At 34.5% G+C, this 15,909-nt stretch overlaps 2 protein-coding genes, 1 long non-coding RNA gene and 1 other non-coding gene across 9 annotated transcripts in view; 1 reads left to right on the top strand and 3 right to left on the bottom strand.

Moving 5' to 3' along the window:
* Ephrin (ephrin) overlaps positions 1 to 4,740 on the top strand; it is a 321,509-nt gene extending 316,769 nt beyond the window's left edge. For all 5 annotated transcript variants that reach the window (XM_066286415.1, XM_066286413.1, XM_066286411.1 and 2 more), the window contains one exon: positions 438 to 4,740. In XM_066286415.1, coding sequence (XP_066142512.1) covers positions 438 to 663 — 226 coding nt within the window. In that variant the 3' untranslated portion in view covers positions 664 to 4,740. The remainder of the gene's footprint in view (positions 1 to 437) is intronic.
* A 1,281-nt stretch (positions 4,741 to 6,021) lies between these two features.
* On the bottom strand, positions 6,022 to 15,550 carry LOC136341415 (enolase-phosphatase E1-like). Of its 2 annotated transcripts, none has more exons than XM_066286377.1 (9): positions 15,249 to 15,550; positions 11,750 to 11,988; positions 11,292 to 11,545; positions 10,501 to 10,670; positions 9,682 to 9,838; positions 8,805 to 9,167; positions 8,212 to 8,396; positions 7,878 to 8,126; positions 6,022 to 7,255 (listed from the first exon to the last, which is right to left on the bottom strand). In XM_066286377.1, the coding sequence occupies exons 1-9, from the start codon at positions 15,351 to 15,353 to the stop codon at positions 7,082 to 7,084; spliced, it is 1,896 nt and encodes a 631-aa protein (XP_066142474.1). In that variant the 5' UTR covers positions 15,354 to 15,550; the 3' UTR covers positions 6,022 to 7,081. The 2 variants fall into 2 exon arrangements, with proteins under 2 accessions (XP_066142474.1, XP_066142475.1); XM_066286378.1 differs by having other exon boundaries at positions 7,884 to 8,126.
* TRNAG-UCC (transfer RNA glycine (anticodon UCC)) lies at positions 7,482 to 7,553 on the bottom strand. Its single transcript has one exon. It is a non-coding gene; the product is annotated as a tRNA-Gly (tRNA).
* LOC136341440 (uncharacterized) lies at positions 13,932 to 15,242 on the bottom strand. The gene is made up of 2 exons (XR_010732499.1): positions 14,932 to 15,242; positions 13,932 to 14,846 (listed from the first exon to the last, which is right to left on the bottom strand). It is a non-coding gene; the product is annotated as an uncharacterized lncRNA (long non-coding RNA).
* Positions 15,551 to 15,909: the final 359 nt, after the last annotated feature.

Raw genomic sequence — 15,909 nt, 5'->3', positions numbered from 1 at the left:
CCAGTAGTTGAACAATGATAAGGCGTAGTGAAACGTCAAGAATAAGTTACCGAATTTGTAGTAAAAACTAACCTTTCGACCCAGATATGTAGAAAATACCATATTTGGACCAACATCTTCAAGAAACGACAGCTCTCTTAGAACTTACTTCATAGTAGCTTTTTTTCCTATTGCAACCTAAGGATTGCCTTCTAAATTATACGCACGCTATTCCCGAGCATCCTGTATGCAGCGCACGTCAGTTAGATTTTTTTAATCTGCGGATGCACCATCTGTGTCAGTGAGTACCGTCGGAACAGTGCTTATGAACTATCAATTTAACATTGAGACGTAAAAATCGAACCAAATTCTTTTTACGTGGAAATTTTGATTATATCGTTGAAGGTTTGCTTTTTTTTTTTTTTTTTTAAGTCATAAACGCTCGTTATTTTTTCTAGGTGGTCAGTAACACCCCCAAGACTCACCCCGCCGACAACGCCCTCCACGACGAGTAGAAGTACCGTATCAACGACGAAAAAATCGAAACCGTACGACAAACATCCAAACGAGGTGGTGAAAAGTGATACTTTGACGTTCGGCACATCGGATGCTTCGGTGGTGGTTTCGAGCACTATTCTGCTGTGCGTCGTGATCGTCGGAAACATCATCCATTTAATGCGATGAATTTTTTGAATTTATATAAGCGATCCCTTTTGAATCGCCCTTGGTGATATATTAGTGTATGTAGTTAAACAAAAACGGATATAAAAGACATGTCCATATCGCGGACACTAGTGAATGTTTTAGTCGTGATTTCCATTTGTTGTTAATGTCCCCCCTCACTTGTGATGGACAATTTGTTCACAATGTCCTTTAACCCCCCCGCCCCCCCCCTTCCTACACCGTGTTATTGTAAACTATGGTAGTGTGTCCGATGGACAAAGTATGGCGAGGCTCTGAAGTTGAACCTCTTTAGCTTGGAGGCTTCTCTGGTTACCAAATAAAACTGTTGGTTATCTTTTGAAGTGTATATATGAGTAGACTTAAGTCTTCACTACCTGTCAGGCTTTGTCCAACTAGAAATGTATATAAAAGTGGCTCTGGAAATGCGAAAAGGGGGAAAGATTGTATCGTCCATATAAAAAAGTAATTATTTATTATATTATGGTGTAAACGTGACCCCTGAAGGAAAGAATTATGTTACGCAATACTAAACAAATAATTGTTCACTAAATATAGGCACTAAGAAAAAATGACCCTATATATTTATACTTGAATGTGCGCCCATTGTGGACGTTTTGCCGAGACACAACCTTTATATACAGGCAGCAGGAATTTGCTGCTGCGTTGATGTACAATATATGGGCAAAAACGTCCTTTCCGATTTTTTTATGTTTATAAAACATTCGAAAAATTATACATATTCGATGCGTTGATGTATGAAAGAGGACCTAAAAACCTGGTGACCTAAATGTTGATGAAACCCCTTATGACTTGATAATATTGTGTATAAATATTTATGAGGTAGGAACGAATATTGAAATCGACCTAATGTTACAAACAAGAGTATAAATTCTGTCTTTCTGTCTGAGTATACTTTACAACACTTTGCTGAAACTTTATTGATGCATTTTATTTATTCTTTATTCATTCGGGAAACGGTGTAGGGTAGGAGCTCAAACGTTGCAGTGGGTGAATGGACAGGAAGGCACATCATAGCCACAGATTATTTGCAATTTTCAATTGTAAGAATCGAAATTAAATAAGTAAGGTTGTGTAGCTCCCTGGAGATTTCACTGAATATTTTAGGGAAGAGTGGTTTTGATCGAAGGTCTTCATCATTTGCCTTCGCTGCCGAATTCCCTGACCTCAGAGGGTTATTTGCTGAACGTTAAATGTTTTTACATTTGATGCTGGCAGATGGAATGCACTTTTTCTCTTTCCGATCAATATCTCCGACGAAAATGTCCAGAGACACGACTGAATATCTCTTCGACACGTATAGATACTTTGTGCCTTCTGACTCCAATGATGCCGAGATGTTACCTTTTCCGTTGCTTCGTTTTGATTCTGGGAGAGAATTGAGGAGAGAAAATAAAGAATTAAAACTGCCATTACGCGTCATCTACTTCGATTTCAAATGACAATTTGAGAAATCGCGTCCGTGTTCACTTCGATCTAAATTCTGCTTTGAATATGAACAATCTTAATAGACGTTCCTTGCAAAGCAGTTCTTCGTAGAGACAACTGTACGTTAAATTGGCACGCAAAAAAGTGACTAATACTCTTCTTCAACAATACATTACATCCAAAAAATTAGTTTGTGATCCTCGTGAAACTTGCACGTAAGTAAATATAGGAACATCTCAACTTTTTTGAAACGGTTCTTTTACAATGCAGAACTATAGTTTTGAGAACTGTCATGCGAAGCCTTTAACGTTATTCACCAATGAAGCCAGAACGGCTTTTACTGATTCAGTACTCTTCAAAATCATACTTAATTTACATAAATATTAATTTCCCTGTCTTATTGGTTTATAATCGCTTTAATCGATACGTGTCATTACTGTGATGTCGCAATTTTCTTCTAGTCTCACCATCTTAGATTCATCCATGGGGCTTTAGGTCCTGTGATTTTTCGTCCTCGCAATTCGGATCGAACATGGAGGCGGTTCTGTAAGTTTGACTGTTTAGATTCACCGAGCCGAAAATTTCACCGTTTATTCAATAAGAGCTGCTTATCCATGAAATGGATTTGGTTTACGATGACGTTACTGGAATTAATTTTTTCTAAATTCTCATTTTAATTTCTACAGTCGGTCGATATTTTTTTCTCCCATTTAAAGATTGTTCACGTTTCAGTCCATTTTTGGCTGCATCAAAGGCTCACAGAATCAAGTTGAGCTGTGCATACGTCAGTATTGTGCTTGGGCACAGAATTGTCCGTAAACAGCGAAGTGGCATCCAAACCCTGGAACGATCGCTTTTATTGCTAATTCCAACTGGTCCATAATCCGAGACGAATCCTCTGCCATTTTCTTTTTTTTTTTTGCAAAGTATCTCCCTTTGTTCTCAACAAAACGAAAATATCGATACATCGATGCAAAATTGTATGTTACTTTTCCGTACAGTATCCCTGACATTTTTTTTCAAGCGAATTAAATGCGCTTGGATTGAATCGAAACTTGACCCCCTGCAATGTCGAGCCACCCTGTAGTAATTATCATATAATTTATGCGAAATTGATTTCTTTCGAACACATGAAAGCTCTCTAATAAATCCATTAAATCTATAAGTTCACTTTCATGTTTGCGAATTAAGCGTTTAGCGATCGCCATTTATAATATCACTCAAGGCAATCTATTTACCACAAACTTGTAGAATTCCTTAAGTGCTATTGCCACGGAAGATCAAAATCGTCACAGATGCTCTGTTCGCAAACCGAGTTCCTAATCAGCAAAGTTATCCGGGCCTATTAATACTTACACGTAAATAATATAACGTTTGAAATATTTTTCCATTTTTTTATTTAATACCTACGTATTTGTACAGTTTTTTTGATGTTACATCGTAGGAATCCTTTGAATATGCGCCAAGCATAGTGACCAATTTGTGTGAGTATAAAATTATACAGGGCGAGAACATCTTTGATCTCTCTATCTCTCTACCTGTATCTCTACGTTGTCATTCCGTTATTGCATAACCGCCACTTATCAGCCCCTGTATAATTTTAGAAAGAGATAACGATAACTTGTAAATGTTATATTTTTCCTGGTCAGTTATTTATTTCTAATATACATAATATTTAAAGAAAAAGTGTTGAACATTTTCGGACAAATATATAAGGTGAATCTTGACGCGTATATTTGTATATTATTAAAGACTGAAAAAATCCTAGTTTTTATTGTGTTATATAAAAAGTATTAATTTTCTTGAAAATAGATGAAGTGATGACGAGTGCGCCGCCATTTTTTAGGAGTTTAGAGTTAAATAGACCGAGTTCACACATCACTTAAAACACTACTTCTTCTCTGTGGCGTATCGCTTAGAATGAATTGAGATATACTTTTTTTATCCGTTTATTATTTGCCAATTTTAAATAACACATTCAATTTTTTTTATCTTATCCTAGAATTTTAAAATAGAAGTAAAACTGGTTCATTCTAACTGTTACCACCAATTGCCATTTATATGTATGTAGCTGACAGACGTACTTATAAACTACTTGTATTTTTGTTTCCCCTCAACCTAGCGTCTTTGTATTGGTTGTGAATTTCCTTTACAGTATAATTGATAAATTAATTCGATTTGAAAATGGATTTTTTCACGAGAACATTGACATTCTAGAAAACAATTTCCTTCCAAATTGGGTCGCTTAATGTTTTAGGGATATACATATATGCAAAGGACCCAGGGGTTGCAGCTTCTATTTTTCTGAGATGTCCAAAAGAGTATTTCCTAAAATATTAAGCCTGCGTTATATCTAAAATTTTGTATTTATTATTTTTAATAATTTTTGTAAATATTTGTTTAAAAAATTGTCCAAAAAATTTGTATATAATTTATTAATTATTGTATTTCGTATAAATGCATTTTAGAGCGGACTCATAGGTATCCTTAAGTCATATTTCTTCTATGTCAGTGTTTGAACCTAAAAATCTGTACCCACTCTCTGTATATGATAGCAAAATGTATTATTTATTCTTCTTAGTTTGTAATTACCGCTTTGCAATGCAATAAAATCGTATAATAAACAACAAACTGCGCTTTAATTTCTGGCTCTCGTAACAATACTACAACATGATAATTCGCAAGAAAATCTGCCTTTGATGAGGGAGATCTTTACTTGTGTTAAATGATAAAATAATGATTTATAAACGGAAACAAATAAAAAGATCTCTCAATACGTAGAATCGCTTTATGAAATGTCTCACTAGAAATTCAGCAATGCTACATTTTTTAACGATATAGGACTTTAAGAGTAGTGCTAATCTCCCCAGTAACGGTCTCGATATACGTAAACGCTGTCGCGTAAGCCAGCAAACTACCACATACAATAACCATTAAGTGTGAAATTCTTTTGTTTAAAAAAATTATGATCTTAATAAATAAAAATAGACGTTACATACTATCTACTTTCTAATTTTTACAGTATTCTCGGCCTCTTGTGTGACAACAAAACGATCGTAAAATTCCTAAGGTTTGTCTCTTAAGGCGGGGCGAACATTAACACTTGATTTAAATTGATTAGCCAATTGCGAAAGTTGAAAATATGCAAATAAAATGGGAATGGAGATATAAAACAACATTAAACTATTTTAAACGACAGCTGGGGGTCATAAATTACGCAAATCAGTAAGCATTTACTAGATTTTTTTTCTAAAAAACTCTCCATGCCACTAATGAATGCGTGCATGAAATGTTACAAGGGGATCTCTTAAGAACGGTTTGAACATTTAAAATCAAATTTTAGGGTATCAGTGTGTCACAAAAAAGATGCATTTTCAAGTCGTAATTAAGAAAATACTAGTGAATAATCTAAACAACAACGGAGGAAAAGTTATTGGCAAATTCGCAAAAAAAACATAGAAATGGTAAGAGGATGTGGGAGTAACCAGTAGAAGCGTATTACTATTTATTGATTTAATCAGGTATATGTGCATACAGAGCAGGTACGCACACGCCTTGCTAGACACCTCCAGTACACGCACATCGTGCTGCATATACCCGAAAAATACATACATGAAGGTGTACCCCGAAATGGTAGATGGAAGGGAAAAAGAAAACCATAGGTCGGCATCAGCTGAACCAAAACTTCCCCACTGTCGTAGATGCGTTCAGGATATCCACAATATACTGAAATGATTTCCGCTTGTGGTTTCCTTTTTTTTTCAACAATTCTTTCGTCACCTGTATCTATGTACTAAAACCTCAAATGTGACATCTGTGAAATTTAAGTAAGATGTCACAATCAAAACACATTAGAACCATATTAAATTGTGCTCTATTTGAATCGAGGAGAACGAAATAAAAACAAAATCATTACTTAGAATTCCTACAAAATGTATTAAGTTATGACGCTAAAAACGTATACAAGGTAATAAATAGCAGGCGATCACAAATAATTAGGCCTTCCCTTACAGCTAAGGTATCCGATAAAAGTAAGTAGGTCTTTACTGCTGCCAGTAGCACCTAAACCGTAAACAAATCAAGTGTTGAACTGAAGTAAATAACTTATCAGACATTGGTTTGTGTGTGTAATATCAGGAAAAATGCTGCCAAGTGAAAATTTCGGATTACCATATCACAAAAATCGACCGTAAACAATTAACTAAACAATTTGCAAGTCTTAATTAAAATCAGAATCTAAAATTGGAATACGACACGAGTAATTGGAATGTAAAAACTAAACACAAAACGAGAAATCAACGACACAATAATACTGGAACTTTTCTTAGAGTATGTATTTCATCTTAAAAAATTAATCCAAAAAGCCAGTCTTCAAAGTAGCCAGTCTTTGTTTTAAGAGAGAACGTTTAATTGGCACACGAAATGCATATTAAAGGAACCAATCTGGTAAACTCGGTACTCTTCTAGGAACATTTTCTTATGATGTTTTTATATAGTGCGACCGAAAACCTACGAAAATGCGGAAAAACTAGGGCATTTCGAAATTCATTAGTAATGACAGTTTAAATGACTAGTAGTGAAATGTACGCGCATTTGAGTCTTCCAGCATTAGGGCACGGTTTCGGATCGTTAATAAGTGTGATACGCCGACACGGCTGTTGTGTATTAGAGAACACCGGATGTGAACTTAAGACTAATATTCTAGCGTAATAAAAAAAACTGGAAACTGAACATTAAACAGAGAATTGCGAACTGTGATTCTTCGCTTATAAGATCAACATTAAATAGATAATTTATGATAATAGTGAGTAGTATATGATTTTTTTTTTCCGTTACTCCTCAATAGTATCATTACATTAAACGTTATAATGCAGAATCTGCTGCCACATCTTCCAGAAAGAGAGTAGGTACTCGTGTAAATCCATAAAAAAACGTATGTAGATTTAACAAATAATAACTACCACCTACGGTCCTACACCTCGACACTCACTGCTGGCGTTTCGGCAGCAGTTGCGGTAGCTTCGGCTTTCTTCGCTTTAATTTCATCTACATTTTCTTCGGAACTTGCCGATTCCTTCGATTTCTCTTTCGTTTCTTCTTTAACCTCACCATCTGTTTGTGAGTCTCCGTTTACTTTTACTTCTTCCTGTAATGGAAAATAATCCTATTAGCTAGGATCGCGACTACCAAACGAGATTAAGACAAACATTTTGAGGTCGGAAATTATAATAATTTGACATTGATCGATAAGGATTAATCGTCCAAATCTGTGTATATTTAAAAAGGTGAGTCCATATACGTCACGCGTTGACGCCCATGTACGTCAACGCCATTGCGCCGTATTTCAAGATGTCGGGATGTAATAAAAAAATTGCGATGGCCGGGAATCGAACCCGGATCAACTGCTTGGAAGGCAACTATGCTGACCATTACACCACCATCGCACTTAACAATGCGCCCATGTGGTACGAGGATATTCTTCGATAAAGCTGGAGTAATCCAAGTGAAACGTATGTGTAGGTTAATTTAATAAAAGCGTTTTGCTAATGAGTTGCACATAAATATACATATAAGAGGATAAAACGCATACGTTCGGCAAAATCGCACTTTTAGGTCAAGATTTGGAGAAATGTATTTTAGCTGCCCACTATTTTTCAAGGCTTAATAACAGTTTGGTTTTGAAAATGTTTCGAAAACAGTAAAATTGAACAGATAACACCCCACATCACCTGCGTTTTATTTAAAAGGATTGTTCTCTTAACACTCACATTTACCTCTCCGTTAGTCGTGGTTTTTGTATCGCCATTTTCCAAGCCATTTGCCAAATCCTTCTTATTCTCTTTTTCTTCATCTACTTTGGGTGAATTCGACTCAAGTGACGGAGATTCTGCACTGTCGACTTTCTCTTCTGAGAGAGTATCATCCACAGATTTAGACGATTCCTTAGAGTCAACGGTGGTTTTAACTTCGTCGGTGACATTGACTGCTACCGATGAATCTGCGACTGGTGTATTATCCTATACAAAAAGAAAAAACAAAGATAAAATAAATTCAAAAACAAGAGCACTTTTAACGAGGTGTAGATGCCAAAAAAGTATTTACATTGGGTTTCTCCGAGGACGGATTCTTCTCTTCAGATGATGAGTTGACTTCATTTGGTTCAACCGTCGCTTCAGTCTTTTTCTCTGATTCTTCGGTCTTGGATTCTGTTTCGATAGGGTCTTTGCAGTCTTTGCTGGGGCTAAGAACTTGTTCCTCAACTTTCTGCTCCGTCAGTTCAAGTTTTTCTGAAACAAAAAGATAAACCTAAGAAACATTACAAAACGGATTTTAAGTTTAAAAGTTAAATGCAAATATGAAAAAAGATGAAGATTTAACTTATGCAGGAAATTTTAACTCGGAATTATTAAAATGATAGCAATCATAATGACGGGAAACAGGGATAGAAAGGAACAAATGGTTATTTTTATGTAAAATACGCGAAATAATACTTACGAAATGGTACAGTTTTTTTGAAAAAGCGTAGCTATCTTTTCTTATTTTGATAAATGTATGCATATCCACTTAAATTTGAGCCGGATGTTAATTTATATAAATTCGTCAGGTCGTTTCATCTACCATATTTTAACGGTTGTAGAATAAGATTATTTATGCATTTTACATTTTTAAAACCTCTCGAATTGAACAACATTCACCTGAAACATCGTCACCAGCAAGAACACCGCCATTAACTTCCTTGCTTTCTTCTTTTTTAGTCTCTTCAGCTCTTTCCGATTGTTTCTTTTCATCTTCAATTTCTTCTACTGCTTCAGCTTGAGTTTGAGTATTCTCTTGAGCAGTTATCTCGGCAATTTCAGTCTTCTCAGTACTATCAACTACTTCTTCAGTCTTGTCTCCTGATTTCGAGACTTCTATTTTAGTAGTTTTCTCTTCGATAATGTCTGCATCCTTCATAGTTACATCTTCTACTGGCGTCAATTCAGTCTTCTCTGCGGTTTCAGTCTTTTCAGTGGTCTCTGTTGTTGTGAGATTTTCCACAGGTTTGTCAGATGTGGCATCTGAAAATAGTATGTTTTTTTTATAATATGAGTAAGTTCCAATAAAGTTAAACAATAACATTTTGTAGGTTTTTTGGGTAAAATTATCAGGGTATAAAGGGTAGCATAAACTTCGATAATTGCATTTTTTTTAAAGAGGTAATTCAGAAGTTAAAATTGGGTATGAAAGGTCAGGTTATAACTCTAGGCAAATGAAAATTACTTCTTCCGTAAATACCTAGCCCGAATAGACCTTCAACAAAAAAAAAAAACATTTTCGTTGATTGTCGCAATATGAAATATTAAATACCTCTGTATAGTAGAAATGAAATTGTTTTGCAAAATTGCGTTGTTTCGGAACATGAACAACCCTGTAAGCTATTAAAATTAGTGCACCAAACTTGATAAAAATGCATTATTTTGTGCAACCAACTTCGGAATCAGCCATATTTTTGTGTGAAAAACGATTGGTATTCTTTCGTCAGTTTTTATGTCAATTATAGCATTACTGAAATAAATTATGATCAAAAATTACCTTCTTTAGGTTTCTCAGCATGATCAGCAGCAACAGCGTCGACGTCCATAGCTTTATCTTCTACTATTTCAGAACTCTTCGCTTTTGGCTTTTCGCCTACATTCTTCGATTCCTCCTTAGATTCAGAATCAATTTTGGCCACTTTAGAAGGAGGTTCCTAAAGAATAAATCATATTCAGACTTCAAAGTTTCAAAAGTGTTTTAATTAACTTTACCTTTCAATCTACTCTTTACCCCGATACCATTCAGATTTAAATACCTGCTTAAACGATAACTTAAATAGAGCATGCACTAAATACTACAAGGAGAAGGTAGAGGAAACACTTGAAGAAAAAATGCTGCAGGTGACCTTAAATAATTTTATTATTTTGTCAACTGAGTTTAACAGTTCGAAAATATTTCGTATTAAAGCACACCACAAAATCTATAGAACGCATTAACATGCTACACACACTCTACTAAATCACCTTTATAATATAAAACCTTCTGATTTTATATTATTAACCACACTATTTAAATCACCTTATTTTGTTTTCTAAATCACCAATTGTTACTATAAACTTATTGTCATCGACGCCAAATGATATAAAAAAGTAAACGCCAACATTTGAGCTGATACCATCAACTACAAAAAAAAGTCTAAAAAGAAAGCAAAAAGTCGAAAATAAAAGATCAAGTGCCTTAACATTAAAAAAGGCAGATCTATATAACAGCTATTGAAGACTACAAGAGGCTACCCAAGACTCAAGCCTACAAAATGCACAAGATATTTATTTACGAGCGAATTCTCTTTCTACTGGATTTAGCGTTAACACAAACCTCCGTTACCGCCGGCTCATCGACGTTCTTTCTTTTCGAAGAGTTTTCGAATGTGATTTCCTTAAAGCTGGAAATGACTGGGTAATCCTTAGAATCTTCCGGCAGCGTGGCATTGCCTTCTCTGATGATCACAGCTACGGAAAGTCCTGCTGTCTTAGCCGCTTTTACTTCTGAAAGAAAAAAATACACCAAGTGTAATTTTACATTACACATTATGATTATATTTTTATTGATATGATTTTGATTAAATGATTAAGTAATCCCAAAAAATCTGGCTATTTTCGTTACAGAAAATACCTGATTTTTAGGAACTAACACTAGTTCCTAAATGACACCATTTAAATAGAAATAAATGATTTACTAAGCAATACATTAATTATCTCTTTTTCAATATTAAAACCCTGCGGTCCGCGAATATAGTCCTCCCATTCCTCCCAGCCCTTCTACTCATTTTTTTTAAAACCTTCTAACGTTGAGACCTGGCATAGGATAACTACTTCACAAATAAGAAATAATGATAAAAATTTAAAAAATGTTGCAGTCGGCAGTGACGCGCAAACGTGGGGCAATGTTTGCTTGAGCTACTTGCTATTTACCAACAAACTCCCCAGCAATAGCCGATGATTTTATCCAATACATGCTTCTAATAGTTTCATTCAAATTGGTCAGAGTTCAATATATTGCTTTTCGAAATTACCAGAAATATTTCTGAAATGAACTTTATAAAACCATAGAGTATTCATAGTTTTTTTACTGCCGCCATCTAGTAATTTTTTTAAATCTAAACTCACCTTCAAGTAAATCGCTAATGAACAAAACCTCTTCTGGTTTTACACCCAATTCTTCAACGATCTTCTTGTAGCTCCCGCTTTCTGTTTTGGGCCCTACTGCTTGGTCGAAATAATTTGAAATATGGCGGGATAAGTCGCCTTCTGTAGACTTAGCAAAAACATGCTTTTGGGAATCGGCGCTTCCAGAGGAATAAATGGCAACTTTACGGGATTTCGCCCACGATTCAAAAGAAGCGGGAACGTCGCTAAACACACTGAATAGAAGAAAGTGAATAATAAAGTAACATAATAATTTATGTTGAATACGATTAAATATTAGAAGCAGAAGCGAAAGGATTCTTAAAATAACCGAGACGTTAAAAACGATTAATGCAATATTGTTTCTTTTCTTATTGAAAAAACAAGATTTTTTGTGGGGCGTAAAATTCAGGGAAATGAATTTTTTGTTCCATACTTACTGAGCTTTTAAGTCTCCGCTCTCATAACCCTTTTCAGATATGATTCCCTGCAATGCTTTTAAACCAGGGTTATCACTTTCATTTTCGGTGAGCTCTTTTACAAGCTTGGCAGTGGTTTCGAGATCTATTTCTTCTTCTCCTTCTTTAAGTTTCTTTACTGCAGACTTGACATCTTCTTCCTCCCATTTGACTTTCAGTACCTCTTCTGCGTTCTTGGTTACAAACGGAAACAGCGTTTCCTGTGAACCAATATTAGATTTTACATGTAGTTATTTATTGCCTATCAAATACCATAAACCGTAGATACCATCAAAGAGAAAAACAAGTTGTTTTGTAGCCACTGTTTTATTAACTGGAGCGATATACCGACTAAAGCGTTTTATGGGAATTATAGGGCATTACATTATCGACAAAATGTTAAATAATATAATGAATATGCTTGAAACCATGTGAACAGAATTGCGATTTTCATTTTATCAATCCTAGGGTTATCTAATACTAGTATTTGGGGCATATAAATCTATATTTTTTGCAACGCAAGGTGCCGAAATGTTTCCACTTACAACATACGGTTCGTTTCCTTAACCTTAACAAAACATGTGCACGTAAGTTATTTTTAAACTCATCCACAAGTAAGCTGTGTAAAAATTACTATTTACATACGACTCGATAGATCTCTGCCTGCCAGCAAGTTTTAACCTTTAATTCGTGTTAGAAAATATACTGGAAAGGTTCATCAAACTCGTGTTTTGGCAGCAACAACCGAAAACAATGCCTACAACTAATTAGTGATTTCCTACGCGTTTACTGGTATTTCTATTATAATTTTCTAAGCATAATGTGTCATACAATTCTGATATACGGTGTATGAAAACAAACAAATTCAAAGATCATTTTTACTCATACGTACGTACATTCTGAACAAAAGATTTAAAAAATTATTCAATATGCAGAAAGACATCAAAATACATAGTGAAGCCGGATTATTTTGAAGTATAAAACTTCAAATTTTTGTAAAAAAAAATGAGGAAATTCCGTTACGACTAGCGTCAGATGCTGAAAAAGAGTTTATATCTCCTCCACCGGGTAATTTATTGCTTCCTTTTATGTATGTCTGGCATTTTTGTGTATGCTAATATTGTATCTTAGTAAAAAAATTGTACAATACTCTAATTACAGAGTGTTTAGTAGTGTAATAGTAACTTATTAGTGTATTATTAAAATGAGAAAAAGAGCTGTATTAGTTCGGTGTTAACAAGAATCCTTCGAACGCTCGCAGCCGCAACAATACGTATGAACGTTATCTATCAAGTTAATTTTAATTCTCGGGCCATAAAGTGTCCATAATTTCTTTTTCACTTTACAACCGTTGGGTAGATTTAAAAGCATATCTTTGTGGATTAGCTACTTAATAGCTATCTAAAGCGCTTTGTTTTTTTACGTACTTACCTCGGCCCAAATTCTATCAGAAGTGCTAAGTAGGGCTTTGTTAATAAGTCGAGACTAATTTTATAAGTCGTAATTAAACTTTATTACCCTTGACAAATCAAAATTACATAAACGACAAAAAATATTACGTTTCGTTACCACCATTAATTTAATATTTATTTATATACGGCAGATAAACAAAAAATGTCAGTTTTTACTTCATTTTTTATAGTTTTCTTTTGCATATTAAGACAAAATATGTGATATGAGGATCATGATCTACTCTGAAACTCTGTAGAAACAAAGTGGGTTGAATATATCGCAAAATTCTAGTACTTACCATAAAAATAATGGTTATGGATGTTGTTTTATAAACTAATGATATTCCTTAAGATAAGCAACTCTTTCCTTACTAAAAGGGTAGGACAACCAGTACAAATCAAAATTTCAAAAGTACATATTTTGATAGCAACCTATAAATATTCAAGGAATAAGTTCAGAGGGTGAATATTCAAAAGCTCAAAAAACGTTGTTTTTAAATAGATTTTTTAATGTTTTCCTAGAACCGTTTTTCAGTTTTTAAAATAGGAAATAATTTTTTTTTTGTACATAATATAGCTTTGCTAAATCCTGTACATACTTCAGAAAAAATATATTCTGTACAGGTTCAGGCCTATACATATATTAATTCAACAAATATTAAAATGTTACTGTATGTCATACCATTGAAATTGGCTAAATGATAGACAAATCATAGTGCATGAAACAAAACACATAAATCTTTTATTGTACTTAATTTTTTTAAATAAATATATAAAATAATAGCGTTGTTTTAAGTATTTTATTTCTTGTGGCGTTTCAGTTTTCAGAAAGTTTTCAATGTTTTGTTATGTAGAATCCAACAGTGTCATCGAGTTTCTTATATGTCATATGTTTTAACTAAAATATATAAAGCCAAAAAGAAAACAATACATAACTTTTATCTTTTTTGAAGTTATTCACGAGAAGGTTCAAAGTATCTAATAATATAATGTCTCTTTAAGACAAATTAACTTCATGTTGAAACTTAAAAGTTATCAGGAGTAGAAAAATTTCAATCACACCTGAACTCTACTTACAAATCTCTAAATTACTATTTGAAAATGTGTTCTGTCTTTCATAATGGCTGAAATACGGCGCCATGTTGAAATGGAAAATTTTTAAAAACGTCCTGAATATCAGAAACTACTAAAATTGACCAAAAATAAAGATACATTAGTTTTTTCTTAAAAATCGGCCCCAGGAACGTGTAATCAAATTTTACCTATCTAGTTCAGTCTTGCCAATACCCCATAAATCCACAAAGAAGTTTCACCTTGTATATAACGTATTTTTTACTGCTGTACCATAAACATCAGACAGCATTTTGAGCAGCAAAAAATGTCAGTTATTTTTGTTCATTTGCATTTTCTTTCTTTTCTAATTTATGTATGTTATCCTGATCTTTAATATATCCCGAAATACATAAATAAATTGAAACATAAATTTAATGTGTTGGATTAGGGGAGCTTAAAACTTAAAAGATATCCAGTTGAAAAATAAAAGAGGTATTGTGAAACTGTCTATTGTTAGGAAAATGGTACCGTCGCCTTTCACCTTATTCCTAGCCCCCAACTCAGCCAGCTGTTCCCTAGACAAAAAATATCAATAAAGTGAATGCACCCTAAGATTTTACCTGGCTCAAGGACGACAAACCGGGTTTATTTTTAGCTCACATTTAGTAGGAATACAGGTTAGCCGCTTACATAGAATGAAGGATATTTGCTTGGAATCTCTCTTAAAGAGGAACTGTAGTAAACAGCACTAACATAAGTTACAATGGTTGCCATTTTAAAACCACTTAGTAACAAAAACACTGAACGGACCACGAATTGGCCTTCTAGCCGGTTGCCGATAAGTAATCAAAATCGGCAATAAACAGTAAATTTCTCAAACAGCAATGAAATGAAACAAATAAAAAAACCTCAGTTGTTGCTAACCGGCTATGAATTTAGTACACGAACGTATTAAAATGTTTTCGGAATAATCTTACCTTAGCAAAATTAATAGAAGTGGTGGTGCCGAGAACATCTACCAAAACGACCGAACATTTTTCGAAGTTTGCGGCCGGAGCACTGCCCTTCTTGTCGCCACTCATGGTGTTAATTGATAAGCAAACGATTTTCTACAATTATCGCTTTTCTTTTAGTCGTTTATGACTGTAAGTGCAAAGATTTTCTAATTTCTAGCGCGGAAACAATCTTTAGCCAGGCAGGTAGCAACTTCGGAAGGAAATGAATGGTGAATTGCGGTTTTTGCAAAATGGCGCCGGTATTAGACGATCCTCTGTTTCGAGACGAAATCAGCCGAAGCTGCCGGGGCCTGCCGAGAGCACAGATTGGCGGAATGTTACCAAAGTCCGACATTGTCAGATCTCCAACTTGAACCAAATTTCAGGGAAAAACGAAGTTTTTTGAATGTGGACATTTTAAAGAAGACAGGATTTGGGAACAAAATACTAGAACATGTCATAGTATTTTATAATGTTTGGCAATGCCGCGATTAGGAATATGCAGCCGTTAAAATAAAAAAAGCTGACGTCGAAGACAAACCGGACTACCGGACCAATGACCAACACAGCATTCGCCGGCTTCGGCTAATGATATATTTTATCGTACGCATGCGTTTCACAAATCAGCTCTGTGAGTTCGGAT

This window comes from Euwallacea fornicatus, chromosome 10, assembly GCF_040115645.1.
Source record: "Euwallacea fornicatus isolate EFF26 chromosome 10, ASM4011564v1, whole genome shotgun sequence".
NCBI lineage: Eukaryota > Metazoa > Arthropoda > Insecta > Coleoptera > Curculionidae > Euwallacea > Euwallacea fornicatus.
The sequence above is the reverse complement of the archived record's forward strand: the minus strand, read 5'-3'. Positions and strand labels throughout refer to the sequence as shown.